Source organism: Zeus faber (genome assembly GCF_960531495.2).
Source record: "Zeus faber genome assembly, chromosome: 20".
In the NCBI taxonomy this organism is placed as follows: domain Eukaryota; kingdom Metazoa; phylum Chordata; class Actinopteri; order Zeiformes; family Zeidae; genus Zeus; species Zeus faber.
In genome coordinates this window covers 15349534-15371924 of record NC_137207.1, presented here as the reverse complement: position 1 = coordinate 15371924, position 22391 = coordinate 15349534, and the positions used below count along the sequence as shown (strand labels likewise).

The following is a 22391-nucleotide window of genomic DNA, read 5'->3' as shown; positions in this document are numbered from 1 at the left end:
GTTATGTGTAACATCACAATTGTTATTGACTGTACATGTCTGAAGTCATGCCTTGGCAATATAAGGATTCTTGTCACGTCAATACAGCAACTTGTAATTTGAATTAAACTGGGAAAAAGAGAGGGAGCGAGGGATGGAGAGAGTCTCATTTCGAAGTGGTTTCTTGGAACTTTGGAACTCCCTCGGCTCAGCCATCTTGCATGAGCAGAAGTTGGGCTCTTTTCATTTGCGTCGCAGCGTCTTTCTAATCCCGCCTCGAGGCATTCAAAGAACATTCTGGAATATTCTGCGGGTGCCATGGCGACTACAAACCCCCCCAAAAAACACTTTGAGACACGTTTTCCCTGTTTTTGCAATTTTTGCACTAAAGTGTCGAGCTGGCAGTGTGAATTAGATAGAAACCCCACAGGATTCCAAAGTGAAACCAAAACTTAATACGAACAAAATGATCAAATAACTAACCATATGATAAAATAACGTCCGGGGTCCTTCATATTACACCAACAACCAAAGGTTGCAGAAGCAAATATTTAGGACGGAAATAAGCATGCAGCGTGACATCAATATTTCAGAAGCCCCTTTCGCAGGAGAAGCCATGTCCGCCATTGAACAGGAGCTGGATCTGACATTTGTCGAGCACGTTGGGGTTGGAGCGACATGAGAGGCTTCTCTGGCGGAGCGGCTGCTCGAGGTTTGGATGGTGCCGGGCAAAGGGCGCTCCGAGCCGCGGCAAAAACAGCTGTCTTTCAAAAGTTCAAAAAATGTTTTTCTTTTTTTTTTTTTTTTTTTTTTTAAACAAGTGAAGGAACCGTCAAAATGCCCTCACCATAATGTTCTGGAAAACTTATATTCAGTATATATTAAGGTTGTCAAACGATTTAAATAATTAATCGCGATTAATCACCTGATGTCGGTTAATTGCAATTTTAAAATCGACTCAAATTTGACCCTAAAGAAGGATTTTCCTATTTTAAAAAATCAAAGCATGGAATTCTAGCCATACTATGATTTTATTACTGAGCCCAGAAACACAATGTAATATTTATCAAAACTTTTACTTAATGGCATTTTCACCATCAACACAACACCATCCCCATTACTTTGCACTAAGCCAGTTGACAAAGCTTAAAATGTGAAATGCTATTAAAATAATGGAAAACAATAACAGCGCCACCCACATATAATAACAATTTTACGGCGCACCCCCTGCAATTCCTACGGAGACTCCTAGGTGGCTGCAGACCCCAGTGTATTTATGTACAGTATACCGTCAGTATACTAACCCCCAAAGGGAATTATTTTTGTTGGTCCCTATAGAGTTGTGAGTCTTTGGGGTCTTTATTTCCACCAAAAGTGGACCTTTTTTTTGTGGGTACAGCATATATTATTTATCATTCACTATTATTTCCTATCAAAAACGGTTTACCCAGTTTAGATAAGGCTGCAGGACTCCAGTTCCCAGCTACCAAAATGTTGATAGTCTCTCTGTGACAGATATAGGTGGGAAATTTATCCAGGAACCGAAGAATAACCGAGTGTGTGTTTATCAAGTTTAAGTGTGTGAACTCCAAGTTCTAAAGCCGTTCTAAATAACACACACTCTGGCCAAGTGGAGGTGTGCACATGCTTTGAGCTCCCGTTTTATGCGCGGATGCATCGGGTCGTGACAAAAAGCCGACTTTATTGCACGCCAGCGCTTAATAGCCGGAGCTTTCATTTGAACAACACGGCCGTTACACATCTGCGTTATGTTGTGCAATCTCTTTCCCTTATCCATAAAACAATCACACCGGGAAGAAAAAAAGCAAAGAAGGGTAAAGCAGGCCTCCCTCAGTTCGGCTGAATGTAAAAGAATATCAACGCATTACTTAAATTTTGATTTAGATTTTTTTTATTGGATTAAAAATGCAATGAGGGTTAGGACTTTTGGATTAAATGTTAATTGGGCTTTAAATGTTCCATTTTGAAATAATAGGTTGCCGCACTCTCTCCGCTGTTTACAGCCACAGTGTGTCCTGGGCGAGGGACAGGATGTGCAGAGCCGGTAAGGTGGCGGCACGGCTGAGGAAAGAAGTGAAGTCATTTCCAACAGCATCTATCTTATATATTACCATCATAACTTTAACACCATGCTAATAATAATAATAGCTTTATTTATGGAGCACCTTTAAAAACACAGTTAACAAGGCGTTTTGACAGATGAAATAAAAGCAGGGTGACCATGACACAAAAAGTCAAGATCCTTCCGTTAAAAAGTCAAGATCTTCCGACGTCTTATATGGCCTTAAAAGAACAGCGTTGTTCACGTGGAATGCATAGATTTGTCCGGTGGTTCCCAATGTATGGTCTGGGGACCCCCTGGGGGTCCTCCAAGAGCTTCCGGGGGGGGGGGGGGGGGTCCCAAGCAAAAATAATTGATAGTCAAACGTCACCGTTATTTCATTTACAAGACGTTAGAGTGCCATTAGAGTGAATGTACAATAATGAGTTTGTTGAGTTGGGTAAAGCGGGAATCTCAGACTTATATTCTCTGGCGCCATCTCTGTCGACTTTGGAATTCAACAATTAGCGGCAGTGTTCAGGGTTCTTTTCGGCGCCAGATGTTGACAGGCCCCGTTTTTTTTTGGTTAGACCTCGGGTCAGCTCCTCGTCACTAAACACCGAAGGAAAATGAACAGAAATATAAAGTGATAATTTAAAATTCTAATGACTAATTAATTGACAACATAATCTATTTCCACGTCCCTTTTAGCTATCTTTACAGCTTGTTTCTGGATTGTTTTTTGTGTTTTTTTCTTTATTGTTTCTACAATTATTTATATATATTTATATCTACATTGTTTCTTATTCATTTAGTTATTTTTGACCAGTTTTATTTTCATTCCTTTGTATATAACCATTTTTCTATTTTTATTTATATTTTAATTACTTTAATTTTTCTCACCTTTCTATCTATATGTATGTCTGTATATGTATGTATGTATGTATGTATGTATCTATCTATCTTTGTACTTATATACAGTATCTATCTATCTATCTATCTATCTATCTATCTATCTATCTATCTATCTATCTATCTATCTATCTGTCTATCTATCTATCTATCTATCTATCTATCTATCTATCTATCTATCTATCTATCTATCTATCTATCTATCTATCTATCTATCTATCTATCTATCTATCTATCTATCTATCTATCTATCTATCTGTCTGTCTGTCTGTCTGTCTATCATCTATCTATCTATCCTTATAAGCCTGTATCTATCTACTTATATATCTATAACATCATAAAATAAACTATGTTAAAATAATGTACAATATAATTTCCACTTTTGCATAACATTCAAACTACTCCAACTCAAATTCACCTTTTTGTTTCACATTAATTTCTCTTTGTTTACATGCCCCAAGTCTGAATTTCCAACCTAAAAAAAACAACAGGCTTTTGTTTTGCCCAAAACAGCTTTATCTCACATCGAACATGACCCAGATCTACAACAACTACAACTCTTGTCCACACACACACACACAGGCACACACACAGACACAGACACACACACACAGACACACACACACACACACACACACACACACACACACACACACACACACACTCACACACACACACGTGCGCACGCACCACGCTGACCTTTCCGAGGAGCCGACTCACCTGTTGGCGTGTTTCGGTATTTGCACGCTCGGCTTCTTTCGAATCGCTCCCGGCGACAGCGCCGTGACCCGACTTGACTTGAACGCTTTGCTTGACTTGAACGCACGTCCATGTCTTGGACGAAAGAACTTTTTTCAAAACTTCAGGCAAATTTGCATCTCTGTGTCGAAATTGGCCTCCTAGTGGGATGGTTCGCATTCTCCTTGGTATTTCATTTGAACCTCCGGGTCTCTTACCAGGAGTACAGAAGTAAACGTCACTCACTTGTTGTGGTGGTAGAGCGCCATGCAGGCCACTCCGAGGAGACAGATCCCCGAGGCGATGCTTAGAATAGACAGCACCTGGCGCTGGTACGTCTCCCCGCTCTCTGTGGAGGACCGGCACAGAGCACACCGCAAGTCAGAGGGTTTAAAAAAAAATTAATAAGTGAGAAAAAAAAGAAAATAATGAAGGGGCGGGTGTGATGGGTTGATGCACAGTGGTGGAAGAAGTGCTCAAAATAGAAACATACCCCCACAGAAAATGACTCTAGTAACACTGGAAGTGTCATTCTGTTGACATTTCTACTTCAGTAAAAGTATGTAAAGTATGTATGTACGCTTGAATGTACTTTAAGTATTAAAAGTAAAAGTACTTGTCATATTCGTTGCCCTCGTCTAACATAAATCATAATAAATACTAGTAAATAAAGTAGTACAAATAAAGAAAATAAAATAGTAAATAAAGTCCTACAGTATCTTTTTTATGATGCATGTCCTGATAACGATTTTTATAAAAAATTACAGTTGAAGACATAGTAGTGTATAAAATGTATAAACATAAAACCAGATAAAACAAGTCACTAGGTCACTAAGTACCTGCTCTTTAATGTACTGAAAGTACTTTAAAGTAAAAGTTCTTGTCACATCCAGTGACCTCATATAATAGTCTATAATAAAGGTCTATAACACAGCATAAAGTACTACTGCACCTTTTTTTCCTTATCATGCATGTCCTGACTACAGTTGACCAGCTTAGGTAAAGTACAGATGCATGGGGAGAGAGGGCGCCGGGATCGACCCCCTGCTGCCGGTGTAGGTGCAGGATGTGCTCGGCCCGGCAGATCGGCTCAGCACGTGCGAGTCAGAGGGTGAAACAAACCCCGTGGCGCAATGAAAGTGAGGGGTGCCGGGCGCATCACTGGCCCCTCTCGCCCGTGCCGTCGGGAAGATGGGGCGGCTACAGTTTGTATGAGCATTATTACCAGACAATTTGACTCGCAAGTTTATTATTTACTATTATTATAATTTTTTTTTTGCATAAAATGTTACAAGGCAAAAATAACCCTATTTACCACAGCTAAACATCAAGGAAGTGACGTAGAGCCATAAAGCGTCACACTTCTCCTGCGGTTTCGTACCCCAACACAGCAGTCACAATGCAAGAACAGGTGTTGGGGGGGTGGGGGAGGTGCCATTCTCCTTTTTTTTTTTTTTTTTTTACGTTTGTAAGAAATGTGGTAGTAGGTTTAATAAATAATAACAACAGCCGGAAGTGCAGAAAGTGCATGTACTTAAAAAACGTAACCAAAGCACAGTAATATGTACTTTAACTTAGTTACTTTTCCCAGCGTTGTCGTGCATGGCTGAGAACAGTACTGGACAATGAATTAGCAGAGTTCTGCAGAGACAAGCTTGTTTGGAGGGCACACAACACACACAAACACACACACTGAGCACACGCATGCACGCACACGCACGCACACACACACACACACACACACACACACACACACACACACACACACACACACACACACACACAAACACACAGCGTCCATTGGCACACGGCGGGCAGAGATTCTGTCAGTAGATGTCAGTGTTTGGAGGTGTTAGCAGGATGAGGCAGGGCTCGTTGACATGAGCTAAGTGAAGTGTGATAATCATTTCCCTTAGACAAATCCAGCAGCCAACACCAATTGACATTGCTCTGCTTCCTCTCAGAGCCTTTGTCTGAGGGCTCCAGATTTACTGTGTGTGTGTGTGTGTGTGTGTGTGTGTGTGTGTGTGTGTGTGTGTGTGTGTGTGTGTGTGTGTGTGTGTGTGTGTGTGTGTGTGTGTGTGTGTGTGTGTGTGCGCATTGGAGGCCTGACGGCGACAGGGAATTAGTGTCTGCTGTGCGCTCCGGGAGCTCGGTGTCAGCGGCTCGGGGCCCGAGGTTGTCCTCAGTGGGACCCGTCTGACTGAGCTGCTACTGCTACTGCACTCACTGGCATAGGCGTCCTCTGAGAAGCTTGGCTCAAATCAGTTATATTCTATTGATATATACAGTATATACATATATATACTGTATATACTGTATATATACTGTATGTATATATATATATATATATATATATATATATATATATATATATATATATATATATATATACACACACACACACACACACACGTACATGTATATATTAGATGTATTATTATGATAAATCTATCGACTTATCAATCTATAATTAAGCATGAATAGCCAGAATCAACAAAATGATCAACGGAGCAACTAAATTATATTCTGTCTATCTATCTATCTATCTATCTATCTATCTATCTATCTATCTATCTATCTATCTATCTATCTATCTATCTATCTATCTATCTATCTATCTATCTATCTATCTATCTATCTATCTATCTATCTATCTATCTATCGATCTATTTATCTATCTATCTATCTATGATTAAAAAAAACCTGTTTAATTCAATTCAATTCAATTCAATTCAATTCAATTCAATTCAATTCAATTCAATCCAATTCAATCCAATTCAATTAATATTATATTGTATAAATTATCTCTGTAACTATGTGTGCTGTGGGGGTGGTGTGATTTGAGCAGCCAAATCCTTCCTGGGTCTAGGTAATTGGGATCAGAGTGGCTGCATAGCTGTTGCTCGTTGGTTGATGTAACAAGCAACAGGTAAATCCCCCATCTCCACACACACCCAGGAGAGGAGCCTTGTCATGACACATACTATCTGCTCCTGGGCTAATTCCAACTAGGCCCACTCTCGACAATAAACTGGTGTTTACAACCCCCGCTTTCTGTGTCTCTTTACCGGAGGGCCCTGAACACGCCACTTGGTTGGCATGTGGTAGGCGAAACTGCCACACTATGCATCTATATATAGATATATATATATATATTTATTTATATATATATATTTATAGAGATATCTATATCAACTTTATATGTATACAGTGGTACCTTGAGTTACGAGTGCACTAACATACAAGTTTTCCGAGATAGAAGGCGTCGTTCCATCGATTTCTTGTATTGATTTGGAGGAGCGAGCTTCAGGTGCACCGCCGCTGGTGGGCGTGGCGAGCGAATGTGGCCACTGGCCAGCATCCAGCCTCCCGCGTCTCACTCCTTCACTTCACGTGGTTACCTGAGTGTGGAAGCATCTCAGCTGTGTTTTGTACTCGCGATTTGTGCTTCTTGTGCAGTTATTTTGCCAATTTTTTTGCTGAGCGCTGAGAAGACGAAGAGGATGATGTCCATTGACTTAGAGCGCAAAATAATAGAAAAACATGAGCGAGGTGTGCGTGTGATGGAATTGGCGAGGCAGTACGAGTGTAGTACTTCTACGAAATGTACCATACTGAAGCAGAAGGAGACGATAAAGGGTATTACGCCAGCCAAGGGCGGTAAAATAATGTCTAAGCTGCGGACCGCTGTCCATGAAAAGATCGAATCTGCTGTTGGTGTGGTTGACGGAGAAGCAGCTCGCAGGAGATACTGTGATAGTGTTTTATGATGTTTTTATAAAATATTTGTTATTTATAAATACATTTTTATTATTTAAAAACACGTAAAAAAAAAAATTGGGTTTTTTTGGGGGGGGGGGGGGGGGGCTGGAACGGATTAATGGCATTTCAATTCATTTCAATGGGGAAAATTGATTTGCTATACGAGCAGATTGAATTACGAGCTCTGTCACGGAACAAATTAAACTCGTAAGTCAAAGTACCACTGTATGTATATATTTAAATGTGTATATGTATATATATATGTGTATATGAATACATGCATATATGTATGTATTGTATCTATCATACATGACATAATATACTGTCATACTATAACAGGCTAGAAATCCAATCATTTCTCATAACCTTTAAAATGTTTTATATTTAGTCGGAGCCACCACAAGGCACCATTTCACTGTAACACTCAGAGTGATTTGAACTTTGGCCATCGGAGCGTGCTTTGTTTGCTTTCATGTCGGCATGCATCCATCTTGGACAGGGTAAGCCGATCTGAGATTGGCTCGCATCGCCAGGTTGTCGGAGCGGTTGACTAGAAGCTGGAAGCCGCTGTTGGGCTCGATCTGATTGGCAGAGATGACTGCAGGCTTCCGGCTAATGTCACCAAAATGCCTCTAGTTTAGCAGGGGAGTGGGGGGTCCCGGGGAGCTACAGGGACGTTAAATCAGAGACAAAACTGTCTGGTAACAAGAAAGATATTTCCTTCATGTGTCATCACACAGGCTGAAATAAGTGTCGCTAAACTCTTTGCGGGGAACTCCAAAGTCCCAGCTTCCATCATCAGGAGGAATGGGCTCTCAACATTTGCACTTTTTGAACACCGGTGAGCCTCCTTCCTGCCGCGCTATTAATGATGAGGCTGATCTGAAGTGACCACCGACCGGATGGAGATAAAGCCAGCCATGTCAGGGAAACCTGCAAATCAGTCTGTCTACGTAACAGTGTATCTATTGTATGTTTCTATCTATCGAACTATGTATCTATGTATATAACTATGTATGCATCTATGTATCTAACTATATGTATCTATCTATCTAACTTTGTATGTATGTTACTATATGTATCTATATATCTAACTATATGTATCTATGTATCTAACTATATGTATCTAACTATATGTATCTAACTATATGTATCTATGTATCTAACTATATGTATCTAACTATATGTATCTAACTATATGTATCTAACTATATGTATCTATGTATCTAACTTTTTATGTATCTATGTATCTAACTATATGTATCTATATATCTAACTATATTAATCTGTATCTGACTATGTGTATCTATGTATCTAACTATATACTCTATGTATCCATGTAATTATACATTTATATATGTATCTAACTATACAGTATATGTATCTATGTATCTGACTATATATATGTCTATGCATCTAACTACTGTATGTATGTATCTATGTTACAATACATCCATCTATATATCTAACTATATATGTATCTATGTAACTATACATCTATGTGTGTACCTAGCTATATACATATCTATATATCGAACTATGTAATTATCTATGTTACTATACATCCATTTAGTATCTAACTATACTATATATGTATCTACTGTATGTATTTAACAATATACTGTATGTAACTATACATCTATTGATGTATCAAATTATATATGTATGTATGTTGCTATGAATCTGTATGTATGTGTCTGTCTTTTTGTGTGTCTATCATCTGTCCATCTACAGTATCTATCAGTTTTATACTCTAATGCATCCACCTACGTGCAGAGGGGTCTTCTATCCAACTTATCTAGCTCCCAGATTAAAATCACTGAGCTGAGGAGGTAGAGTATGTGTTTGTGTGTGTGTGTGTGTGTGTGTGTGTGTGTGTGTGTGTGTTTGTGTGTGTGTTCGTGTGTGTGTGTGTGTGTGTGTGTGTGTCTGTGTGCTTGCGCGTGTGCATGTGTGTGCAGGCTTGGCTGCCTGTGCCGTCTCGTTCCACCCCATGTGTTATTTTTCTAAGTGTGTGAAGTGAAGCCAGTTTGTGAGCCCATGTTAATGGGAAAATCCACAGCATGTGGTGCTTGTTTGTGCGCAAGAAAGACAGAATGAGTGAAGGAGTGACAGAGAGTCCCAAATTGTACAAATACATGCACATGTACTGTGTGTGTGTGTGTGTGTGTGTGTGCCGTGGATGACGCTGCTCATTCCATCTGGACAGGCACAGTCTGTCACAACTGAGAGATGGAGGGCTGATGACTCTGACCCAAGGGTGTGATGTATGCTAACGAACCCTACATTACAAGATGGAATGCTGCCTTGCTCAACTTCATCACAATTCAGCAGCCTTAGTTGTCCCTCCAAACATTCCATCTGTTACACAACATACATCATTTTTTTTCATTTTGGCATTCTGGTGTTGTGTACAGTTTATTTTAGGGATGGAGCAAATGTACATTTTGGAAGCGACCCAGCCTGCGACTAATGATTATTTACCTAATCAATGAATCTCATCTAGTCTAGAGACTCAGTGAATGGATATATTGAAATTGCTTATAAATAATAATAATAATAATAATAATAATAATAATAATAATAATAGCACAAAAATACAACCATATCAATTTATAATTTGTACACATGTAATATGTTTGTAATGTGTAATATTTATATACATATAATATATATTACATATTGTATTTATATCTAACAAATTATGTATAATATTATATATATTATTATATGCTTTATCATGTTTTTATACATGACATATATAATATAACATATATCCACATATATAGTATGTCTCATAAATATTACAATGTAATAATCTGTAAATTGAAACAACTTTTACATTTATAATCAATTTAAAATAACTACAGCACACATCACTCAGCCGATTACTGAATGATCAAAATGTAATTCACCAAATCTTCAACCTATTCATTGATTATTCAATTAAGCGTCCAACCCCTAGGGGCTATCATAGCTCAAATGAGGCTGAATAATCTTGACCAAATCAATATGATGTGTATGGTGCACTAGAAAAACGTGAAGAAAGAGAAGAACGGGCGAGTCCCATCCTTTTGAACGCTCTATTTCCTTACATCACTTCTGCCTGACAATACCTGTCTCCATGCAGATAGAATACACCTAATTCACCGCCTTGGTGTTTCCATGGCGACTGGCCCACATTAATTTTTTCCAAGGTGAACCGCCTTGGCGCGCCGGATCGCATGATTCGCATGATTCGTACGTGTATGTGTGTGTGTGTGTTTGTGTGTATGTGGCGGAATGGCAGTGGGAGTGGGAGAAGGAGGCATGAAATGGCATAATCAATTGTACTCCATCTTACCCATGAACTCAATTCCAAGTTCGTCTGCTGTTCCGTCCAAAGGCCAAGGCAGCATGAAAGAGGAAGAGATAAATAGATAGAAAGGTAGATCGAGAGGAAGGTAGGTAGGTACAGTAGGTAGTGGGTAAGTAGATAGGCAGAAGGGCAGAAGGGAAGGCGGGTAGGTGGGTAGGTAGGTAGGCAGGTGGGCAGGTAAGAGGGAAGGTAGGTAGGTAGGCAGGTAGGTAGGTGAGTGGAAAGAGATATAGAGAGAGAAAGAAAGAGAAGGGAGGAATAAAAACAAAAGAGACAATGCACAGTTATGTCATGACGCAATTTAGGCTCCGGGGGGCGATGCAGTGAGTGGGCCGTGAGGTCCCTCTGACGGCTCCATCTGACACCGCCCTCCGTGCCGCCTCAGATACCCAGCTTAGCCTGTTGCTTTGGATCCTGAAAGGCGCAGTGGAAAGTGGCATGTCACGGCAGTGATTTGCAGACGGACACTTCGAAGGAAAATAGAAGCAGATTTCATTGTCAAAAAAAATGATTTGAAAGAGAAACTGAAGACAGTGCAATGTGTTTGAATCACTGCAGACATCTGGTCCAGTCGTAAGGCTTAGCTTCATGGGTGTAACAGCACACTGGATCACACCGGACTCAAATCAACATGAATAAGTCGCTCTTGAATGCACACATTTGCCAAGTCAACACACCTACAATCACATCGCTGAGATTTTGGAGGGAATCCACTCAGAATTTGGCCTATCAAATGCAAAACACTGTTGCAATGGTGACTGACAATGGGTCCAATTCCGTAAAGGCCTTTAAGGGGTTAAACATATCTGTTGTTGCAGATGAAGAGAATGAAGAGACATAAGAGGATGGACTGTCCAGAGGAACAGTTGAAAACACCTTGCCCAAACCCCTCACATTGGAGTTCGCTGTGACAGTTTGAATCAGCTGGGCCATTTAAGAGACAAACTACAATGGCAAAACTTCAGCTCCATGCATTCAAAGAGGTGGAGCTTGACTACCGGCGAGAGTAATGCAATATCCTGAGACCTATTGCAATAGCCATACATCGGCTACAGGGTCAGATCTCCTGTCTCTATGGTGAACTCATTCCCACCCCTTTTGCTGTGCAATCCAAACTCCACGGCCTACAAGCCTGAAAACCTAGGGTACACTTCTCCCCTTTTACAAGCCACCTTGGGGGGCTTAGAGAAACGTGTCTGTAGTTATCTGGAGTTTAAGATGGGATGTGAACAAAGCCGTATTTGTTCTGCCCGTTCTTCAAAATGCACTGGCTACCACCACGATTGTCAGGAGAAAAAAAAAGACAAATTTACCAGCTCATACTCCACTCAACTGAAGAGCTTTGGCCAAGTGGCAGAGTGAAACGGCTTCCTCCTACCTCCAAGATGACGAGGAAGAAGATTCCCTTTTTTTTTTTTTTTAATCTCAGCTGAAGAAACTGAAGCCTGGGAAAGAACGAATATCACAAGCCACAACCAAGCTGAGTTAGAGTCATTTTTGGGGGGGGACCTGCTTTCTCTGGAGCTGTACACACTGATCAAGTTCCTTTTTGCTCGATAGAACACAACCCTCCCCTCTTCAGCTCCGGTTGAGAGACTGTTCTCATTTTGCAGGAATAATATTCCAATCACAAAGGAGGCAGAACACCAGAAGTACTTGAAAAGTTAGTTGTTCTTAAAGGTAACTAAATAGGCTACTAACGGAAGTGGTTGGGTCTCAACTGTCATGTCTTTAAATTGGACAGAGAGCAAGTTTCTACTGTACAAGACATACTATTATCAGTATTTTTTTGTTGTTGTTTTGTCAATTTTGCTTACATACGGTAGGCATTCTACTTCCTGTTCCTTCTTCCTGTTGGGTTCAAACTCTCACCAGAGTCTCGTGTACATTATACAAATCTGAATGTTCTGCGATTTTGACGGAGTCAGAGTTTATTTCGGTGTATTTCGTACAAACATGCATTTTGATATATCTTTGCCACATCTGTATGTCTGTGAAAGGCCTTTTTGTGTGTGTTGGAGCCCGAGTTGTGGCAACGAGCGTTTCAATATTCAGAGGTTGTCAAGATGTACCACATGTGTGTGAATGTGCCCACATAGACATGCAGATCATGTTCTCTCTCTTCTCTATCTCTCTCTCTCTCGCTCTCTCTCTCTCTCTCTCTCTCTCTTTCTCCATGCGGTTAAGTCATTCCCCCAATCCCGGCGCTGGAGGAACAGATAAAGGGAAGGCACTCGTGTTCTTTTCATCCTGACAGCGGCCCCTTTCTCCACGCCACTGTAATGTAATCTCATTTAAATTAAAATGAAACCCTCACACGTAATTGCTTTTCTGACAGAGGTGGTCTGAGTTTTTTAAATAGCGCGCCGCTTGCCAACTCCCTGACAGATTATGCAGCGGGGGCACTCCAAAAAAGAGAAGAGAGGAAAGAAAAAAAGAAATGGAAAAACCAATGAAACAGAAAGGAAAACACAAACACCGTAAAGACGCGTTCTAACTCCGCCGCCGTTGGAAAGCCCAACAGGAAGACCCGGCGAACAACTGAGTGATGACTGGAAGAATGGGAGGATGATTACAGCATAATGGGACAGGGGTTATCTGAGTCTATCTCAGGAAGGAGAGTGGTGGAGAATGATAAATGACTCCGATTTTTTAAATACCAGAAGAAGAGCGCTTAGAGACCTCGGGAGCGAGTGCCTTTTTGTAAAAAAAACAAAAACAAAAGACAAACAAGGGCAGGCTCAAATCCAATTCCACGGACAGAGGGTTCAATTGACCCGGAGAGCGCGGCTCTTTGTACATTTTCCCAGAGCGCCGGGGTCAAGTTTAATGTACTTTTCATGGGCTGATGCCCAAATGGCAGCAGACACACGGCGTAATTGAGTCTGATAAAGATGAAGCCATTATTGCCTTACATGAGGCATAGATTGTGAGGCTAGTTCTGTCAGACAACTTGACGGCGCCACATGCTTCCACGTCCATAATGGGCCGGCCTATTCAAGCAGCCTATCCCTCCAGCTCTACCTGCTTTGCTGCCTCCACTATTCACTCCTATCACTCCTATATTTCTAGCTCGCTATGTTTTCTGTACACCTCGCTGGCGGGATGAGCGGTACAGCAACCTCAAATGATGCTTAATTAATGAAGAACATTTTAAAGTAAATCGAAGAGTCTGTCCAAATGACATTACAAGCGAGAGTTTTGCTAGGATAGGTCCGCTTATTGTTTCAAACCGATTCTTCAAATACCTTGAATGGCTGTGGAAGTATCAAATACAGTATGGCATTGTTTATACATAATTGTCTATCCCATATACATAAGTTGTCTATCACATATACCTAAGCCTATTCCCTTTATCTATTCCATTTTATTTTATTTTATTTTATTTTATTCTTTATATTTTTATTTTATTCTATAAGTATTCGACTTTCTGTATTACCTTTTAGGAATATTACCTTTCAGTTAGTTGGTCTAGTAGAAAGAAATTTTCCTAGGACATATTGTGTGTAATCATCGGGTGCGTTGCATTACATTTCACTGCATATATGTATGAAAGTATGTATATGTATGTGACGAATAAACCTCTTGGATCTTGAATCTTGAATCTTGACAAAATAATCGCATAGATTACCACACGTCTTTGGACATACGTTATGTATAAAAAGAATGCCTCTATTTGGTTATGGATTACTTAAAACTGCAGAAACCCCACAAACATAGTGCCTTTCAAATATTATGGATATCAGAAAGAACGGACTCCCTGTTAAGCCTGACTTTAGCAGAGCCCCTTGACGACGGAGATAAAGCTTTCCACGTTGGCTTTGCCGGTTGCAGGGAATGTTTCGTGGAGAAGAACAGGGGTCGGGAGCTTGGAACAGACTTGTCATTCCAGGTTTATCTATAATGGGGACAAAAAAATAAATAAAGAAATTGGATGACGGCTTCTTTGAAGTTTGCACTTCAAAGAAGCTTACTTCTGTATGAATGTATGACTGTGTATGAATACAAAAAAGTGCGTACTGGGTGTACAGTACATCATAACCAACGTATTGTAGGTACGCGTAAGACAATGGGGGAAATGATCATTTCTCATGGGAAGGAATCAAATCTACCATGACGAATAAAAATATTAACTCACTTTTGCACAGGGCTGGATTGAGCTATTCCGTCTGAAACTGATGCATTTGTACTTTCAATTTCAACACAAGAGCTAATTTCCATTATTTAATTATTAAGCGGAATTGGAACATTTCTCCTGGCACACCTTTGGGAGTGCTCATGGCGCAGATGTTGAAAAACACTGAGTTAGAGGGTAGCAATGCGAAACTCGCAGGCAATTTTGTTCCCAGCGAGCAAATCTTTTCGATGAGTCACTCGCAGATTTATTAATCCCTGTGAGAACTCCGTTCACAACTCAGAACCGACCGACTCGTCTGACTCCCGTTCATCGTTCACCGGAGGTCCCCCTGTGCTCCCCGCGCGTCACATCAACTGAATCCAACTGAACGACTCTTTTTACCAAGTCGCTCGAGAAGAACCAAATCTTAAAAAAAAAACTAGTTGAACCTTTCGCCACGATGAGACATAGACTTGTTTTGCGCTTCAATGAATAACCTCTGTATTTTAACTTTTGGTCTGATTTCATTGTGATTGGATTGATTATCCTACGGCGACAAGCATAGCACTGGGAAGCTGGCTTGAGAAATCCCCAGTTTAATTTCTTTCCCTCTTTCCCGGTATATCCGGCCCTGCCTTTTGTGTTTGTCTGTCGCCAAGGCACGACGGCCTCGGCCTGGGAAGACGTGGATGTAAAGTCTTGGTGTTGACGTGACATCGGCTCCGTATCATCCAGTCAAGCCGCCTGCGATCACCCGTGCCAACAGCCGGCTCTTTATCCGCTCCCAATCGCCCCAGCTGAATGATGTCATTTCAAACCCGGAAACACGTCCGCTCCGGAGACGTCCGTCCACCAATCACAATAAGAGCGCTCCCCTGGGGAGTCATTGGCGGGAGCCGAGAGACAGAGAGAGAGAGAGAGAGAGAGAGAGAGAGAGAGTGCCGGCAGATAACACCAGGGGGGCGATTAAGAGGTGGAAATCTGGCGGGCGGCAGAGACAATGGCAGGAGTGAATCAAATCCTTAATCCCCTCCACTCTCCTTTAACTTGTGTGAGTGAAGAACTGGGTAGCTTTGTGTGTGTGTGTGTGTGTGTGTGTGTGTGTGTGTGCGTGTGTGTGTGTGTGTGCGTGTGTGTGTGTGTGTGTGTGTGTGAGCCCGGCATCCCGTCCTCCGCGGCTTTCTTACTCGAGGTGTAATACCTGGGGGGAGGGAGATAAATAGCTTAAATTGAGCACTCGCTCCTTGGTGGATCAGACAGGGTAACGGGGGGTCGGGGTAATGGGGCAAAAATCTGGGTTCAGAGAGTAAAATAATCCACTCCAGGATTTGCAGCCAACCAAGTGTATTTGGCTAATTGGCATTGACTCAATGAGTGGAATCAGAAGGATCGGTAAGGATAGAGCTGATAGGCTGGAGCCAAAACCTGGACTGGGGTAGGATTTTTTTTTTTACTTTCTGGGGCTGCAGGGGGGTCAGGCAGTGGCGTAGTCTACGTGATGCGCAGGTATATGCCCATATATACCCACTAAGAAAGCGCCAAGATTTCCTTATACCCACTTAAAAATGCGCAACGATACGTAACAGTATGGTTTTATGACAGAACTTTCACTTCAGTGATTTTGTTTCGCAAATACCACATAGAGTATAACTGGTATAAAAATAAGTTTTGCAGGGGACATTTCCGGTGTACGGTGCAACCCCCCCCCAAGGATTTCCTTACAATTCTGCATTTTCGTTAAACACTTCAAATCAAAATAAAAATCAAAATAACTACTGTCTGACAATTATTTTAAGTTTTCCATTTATTTAAGACTAATAACGAGTATAACAGGCAAGTGCAGCAGTGGCGTGAATGCGTAATGGAGGGGGAGCCATCTCCGCTCTGCTGAAGCCCCGTGCGTCAGCTCCGTAGAGCAGCGGTTCCCAACCACTGGGCCGTGAGAAGGCGGTTGGGAAAAAACATCTGCTTTGTGGTCGGTTGATAGTGAGACAAGAGGAAGGAGGGCGGCAGATGATTTGTGGCCTTGGTGCGAAGAGATGGATTGTTTAAAAAAAAAGCTCAAAGGACTCAAGGGCATGAAATGCCAGATAAAGAGCCTTGTCCTGACCCGAGGGGGTAATGGCTGTTTGGAATGAATTGAATTTAGTTTGGATTTGTAATATGTTTTCAAGTATTTGATATTATTTATTTATTATTATATATCTTTTAATATTGTTTTTTATCATTTATCATTTATCAATTATCATTTTTATCATTTATATTTATATTTTTATTTCATATATATTTATATCGAAATGTATATATTATTTAATATATATATCTTTATCAGCACAACCATGCCATGAAATTTAGTTAGCTATTATTTTTTTTGCTATTATAAATATTTTCTATAATATTTACTAATATATAAAATGTTATGATGGTCATTTTTATATTGTTAATTTGCTTGTATTTGTTTGTATTGATTTTATATATATTTATAGTTAAATCCATTTATAAATATGTGTATTTTATTACAAGAAAAGCAGCACAACCACGCCATGAAATTAATTCAGTTTGGATAGCAGTTGTGTTGTGTCCTCTCCAGCATGGCAGTTTTGCTGTGTGTGTGTGTGTGTGTGTGTGTGTGTCTGTGTGGGTTATCACAAGATTTAGCTTTCGAAAGCAGGATAATCCCTCAGACCCCCGGTAATCTGGGCAAAATTTAGATTACGTTGTATCAACAGAGATCAAACCGGGCTTTAGTCCTTCCCCCAGACCTTCCAGGGTCCACTTAGCAAGCAGGGCGCTCCAACAGGTTCGCATTGGGTGGGTGGGAGGGAGGGAGGGAGGTGGGTGGGGGATGGAAGTGAGTGGACCTGGGTTTATTGGTTGTCAGGGCGACGCCGTGCGCAACACAATACAACAGGTGTTTCAGGTCACAGTCATTTGTAGGTTGTTCAAATTGTTGTCAATATTTTTTTCTCTGACTATCTATCTATCTATCTATCTATAATCTATCCATCCATCTATCATGTATCTATCATCTACGTATCTATCTATATAAAACGACATAGTCTCATGCATCAACGTCACATAGTGACCCGATGAAAATAGATATTGAGTGATATTGAAAAAATTAACAACTAATAATATTGTACTTTATATTTTCAGCAAGATATTGACAAAAATCGAAAGAGTTAGATGGAGTTATTTACCAGGGCAGGGAGTGGATGTTTGTCTGTGACATTATAATGGATTCCATCATCAGTTCATCTTTGTATCAACTGAAAGATCCAGCCAGGTGGACAGGCATTATTAAATCATTTCAATTATTACTATTATTATTTGCATTATTTGCACTATTTGCATATAGGCAAATAAATGTGTAAACTTGTGTAAAGTCTTGCCTTTTTTCTTAAACATTCCCTCAGGTAGTGTTAAATAGATGTTTATTTTCAGTATACAGTTAATCAAATGTAATCTCATACATGAGCATCACTCCGATGTATTTCTTATTCACTATTCATAGTCGGCATAATCCATTATAGTGCCCATTATTCACCATTACTCATCATGTAATCATCTCACGGCTTATAGTTTCACTATATTTGTTCGTGCAGATTAATCTTTATATATACGTACGTATCATTACATATAATGATGAATTGATGGTTCATGTTTCATTTTGTCAAAGAAATATGAATAATATGTTGTTTTTTTTTCTCTTTGGGCTTAAAACAAAGCTGCCAGTGTTCGGAGGAGCGGACGCACATTATACATCACCGCCGCTAATTTGTAAACTTGCTTGAGTCTGAAAACGCATTTAGAGGAGTGTGTTCTCTCTGCAGTTTCCAGGGTCGGTGTGGTGTGTTCCGACCGACAGCTATACGTGCATGGACAAGCTGAAAAATCTCAGCGAGCGTATGCAAACAGCGAAGAGAAGCCATGTTGCTTGTCCTCCGACAGCAGCCGCTTACACCCAGATGTAGTTCTACACATACAGTAGAACAGTGTTTCAAAGCATTTTTCATCTGCCCATTTCACACTTTTTGCGAAGAAATACTCCCCTGACACAGTACTATCCAGTTAACCACTAAAAACGGAAAATTTAGAACTGTGCTTGTTATGATGGCCCACGAACAGTCAGTGACGCGAGATCGCAAGCGATTTGTTCGTATCGAACAAATCTTTGAAACGACTCTGGAGTCGCCAGTCACTCCGGCAAAAGAGTGGGCGAGTGAATCTTCAACTCAAAGACTGAAAATAATTCCTGACGACTAAATTAAAGTCCAAAGCTTAAAAGAAAAGACCAGGCATTTGGCCATATTAAATTCATGACTCATTGACACTTTGCAATTTGGTGAGAATAAAATGATTCTTGGAGCCGAACTGACTCTTATGACCGTTGTTCATCCTTGCTTATACTACATACAGTACAGTAGGCTCCACTACCTACTGTACTGTATGTAGCATACTGGACCGCATACTGTATCACTGTTCAGGGTTGTTCGTGATGCCGTATTGCTGCGCCGTACTGTTGTATACTGTGCTGTATTATCCCAAACACTACCTCACACTATTCACATTCACATGCCACTTTAAATGCACATATCTGTACATACATAGGCATTATCCTTCTATCTATTCCATTTTATTTCAATTTATTTTTATTGTATTTTATTCTATATATTTTTTATCTTATTCTATAAGTATTCCACTTACTGTATTACGTTTTAGGAGTCAGTTAGTCGGTCTATTAGAAAGGAATTTTCTACTTTTTATTTTATTTTATTTTTTATTTTTTCCTAGGACATATTGTGTGCTATCACCGGGTGCGTTGCATTACATTTCACTGCATATATGTATGGAAGTATGTATATGTATGTGACAAAAAAAAATAAAAATCTTGAATCTCTTGAATCTTGATCTTGCTTTTCAGCGACTGAATCAAACGCACAAAGCGTCGGAAAATCGATCGACAGTTTTGACTCTTTCCGGAGGGACTCTCCAGGAACCGAGCAGCCTTGAGCAGCCTTGCGATTTTGATCTTTCAACACAAGAGCTCCGTTTCCATTACTTATCACTTAAGTGGAATTTGAATACATTTTCACGGCGCACCGCGTTGGGTGGTGCGATCGGGCTAAGAGTCTATCCTACGTCCGAAACACGGGGCTGGAGGATCCCTGAACTTGGCCCCCACCTGGAGCCACTTTAGTCACATTGAATGGAAGCTCCTGGCCTTGAGCTCGTGCTTCAGACCAGTGTTTATACCAAAATAGTCACACCCAGGGATGTTTGCCAAGTCTTGTTATTCCGCTTACTTTCACATTGATCTTTACCAGCTGCCAGCGGGTAAATATTTACTATTCTACCAGGACCCGCTGTCTTTAAATTTCATTTTATGTGTTTAAGTGTCTCTTTCTCATTTCCCTTTTATTCTTGTCAGGTTTCACAGGCTTCCATACAGTTTGAGGACGCAGCTGTCTCCAGTTGGCGATAGTTCTTGTTGCGCCTGACTCGGTAAATAGTTCAATAAATAAAGTATACTTACTTCATTTAAGCTGCATAATCATTATCCGTTTAAATGTCACGCTGCTTTTCCCGCTCCCGTGCTAGCGATTTAATATCACCGATTAGCATCAATGCTGGGCCGCAAGCTAGCTGTTGGAAATGTGAAAAAAATTGTAGCCTCGTAAACTGGTCTTATACACTCTTTTATACATTCCGTAAAGTGGTGTTAAATAAACGCCGTCCCCTTGAAAATGGGATTGTGGTTAGCGATTGAACGCCACCCCTTAGCACTGATTCTAGGTAGCTTGCTCGCATCAGAAAAAACAGAGGAGGAAAGTGAAAATAGCGACCTATCAAATGAAAGTTTTTAGATCGTAATATCAGATATTTCTCTTGTAGATATTTTCCTCACTTGTTATCAAAAGGCTGGAGTCGCTCGGTAACAAACGGATGTATAAGTGTGATCAAATATTTGATTTCACAGTGAGTGGGCATGCCGTTAGGGATAAAGGACATCCTTAAGTACAGTTTCAACAAAATATTTGATATTTTGAACTTTCACCCTTTATTTATCAAATGTGAAAGGCAGCCAGGGTGAAAGCAATGTATGGCAGCGGAAAATGCAATTAAAAAAACAAAACAAAACAAAAAAATTCCAAAGGCGGCCTTTAAGTACGATAGACCTCGTTGTCTGTACATCACACTCAGAGAAAGTCCATGTACACAGCCTCAGAATAAGATAAAACATGGTATGTCAGAGGTCTGGTTAGAATGAATGGTTGCCAGAGATGAGCTAATATTATAAACTACTACTTCTAAGTCTTTATAGTAGATTGAATCAAAGAGTGTAATCGATTTAAAGCGTGCCTATCCTTAGCGGGTAAGACAAGGTTCATGGCAAATAAATCATTTTATATAAACCACCAAGCATCGAAAGATATCAATACTTCTGTAGCGCTTACGGGCGCCCGTTTTATTTGGTGGAATTTAAGTTGACAGGTCTGGAGACATGTCGGCCTTGAAGATGCATAGATGCGCAGAGTTCCTTAAGAACAGAACAGGAACTACTACGCTACTTGCCGATCTCTCCAATTTGATCGGTCACGCATAGGAGGACAACTGGGATCTGCCCGTAGCAGATGGAGTAAATCCCATTGGGAGAGCCGCTGTGCGAGAAAGAGCATGAAACATGCGGAGCTACCTGGACTCTGGAGGCTCCATTAGCGGACCCCCGCAGGAAAACGCCGGCGTAATGAAGCCGCAGGCTCACTGGATAAAGGTTTTTCGGCCTCGGCTTCTCTCGCTTGTCACATACACTTTTGTTTTATTTTTTTGTAAAAAGACAAGAACACAACAACAACCCGCAAAAAAACCTCCACCAGGAACAGTTGTGGGAAAACCCAAGCATGTGCCCCGCTTTAAACAAAGATGATGAGGAAAAAATAAATCTCTTTCTAGTAAAGGAAAACCTTCCCTGGCAGACATTTCTATAATGTGACACCAACCTCAAGGGTCTTGATGATAATCACAAAATACTATTTTACTCTGTCCTTTAATGATATCCCAACTGTACCACATCATGGTATATCTCAAACACTCGCATATACTCTAGTCTTTAGTATTTTAAGCATACCTTTGGGAAATGAATTTGATTTACATCTTAAATCACATAGAAATATTTCGATTTTAGTGTCAACACATGGTTTAAACCAGGGGTTCCCAACCCTTTTTCCTGACACTCTAAATCATCACTAATTCAATCTGAGAACCCCCTATTTAAAAGAAGTGATACATTTCCCAGTAGTGGTTTAGTAGTGGTTTGGGGTATTTGTTTACCAGAAGTGGTTCTATTTTCTATAGAAGTGAGAACAAGCTTTTTAGGACTGAAATACATTAGGGCATATAGGGATGGATTTTGTTCATATGATATTATATTTTATATATTGTTCATATTCAAAATAACA

The 22391-nt window shown here is 40.4% G+C and overlaps 1 protein-coding gene across 1 annotated transcript in view; it reads right to left on the bottom strand.

Moving 5' to 3' along the window:
• Positions 1-22391, bottom strand: part of nrg3b (neuregulin 3b) — a gene marked incomplete at its 3' end in the record, with an annotated part of 267725 nt that overhangs the window by 21776 nt on the left and 223558 nt on the right. Inside the window, exons 4-5 of the mRNA XM_080021222.1 lie at positions 10800-10826; positions 3938-4040 (exon numbers count right to left, since the gene is read on the bottom strand). Coding sequence (XP_079877348.1) covers positions 3938-4040; positions 10800-10826 — 130 coding nt within the window. The remainder of the gene's footprint in view (positions 1-3937; positions 4041-10799; positions 10827-22391) is intronic.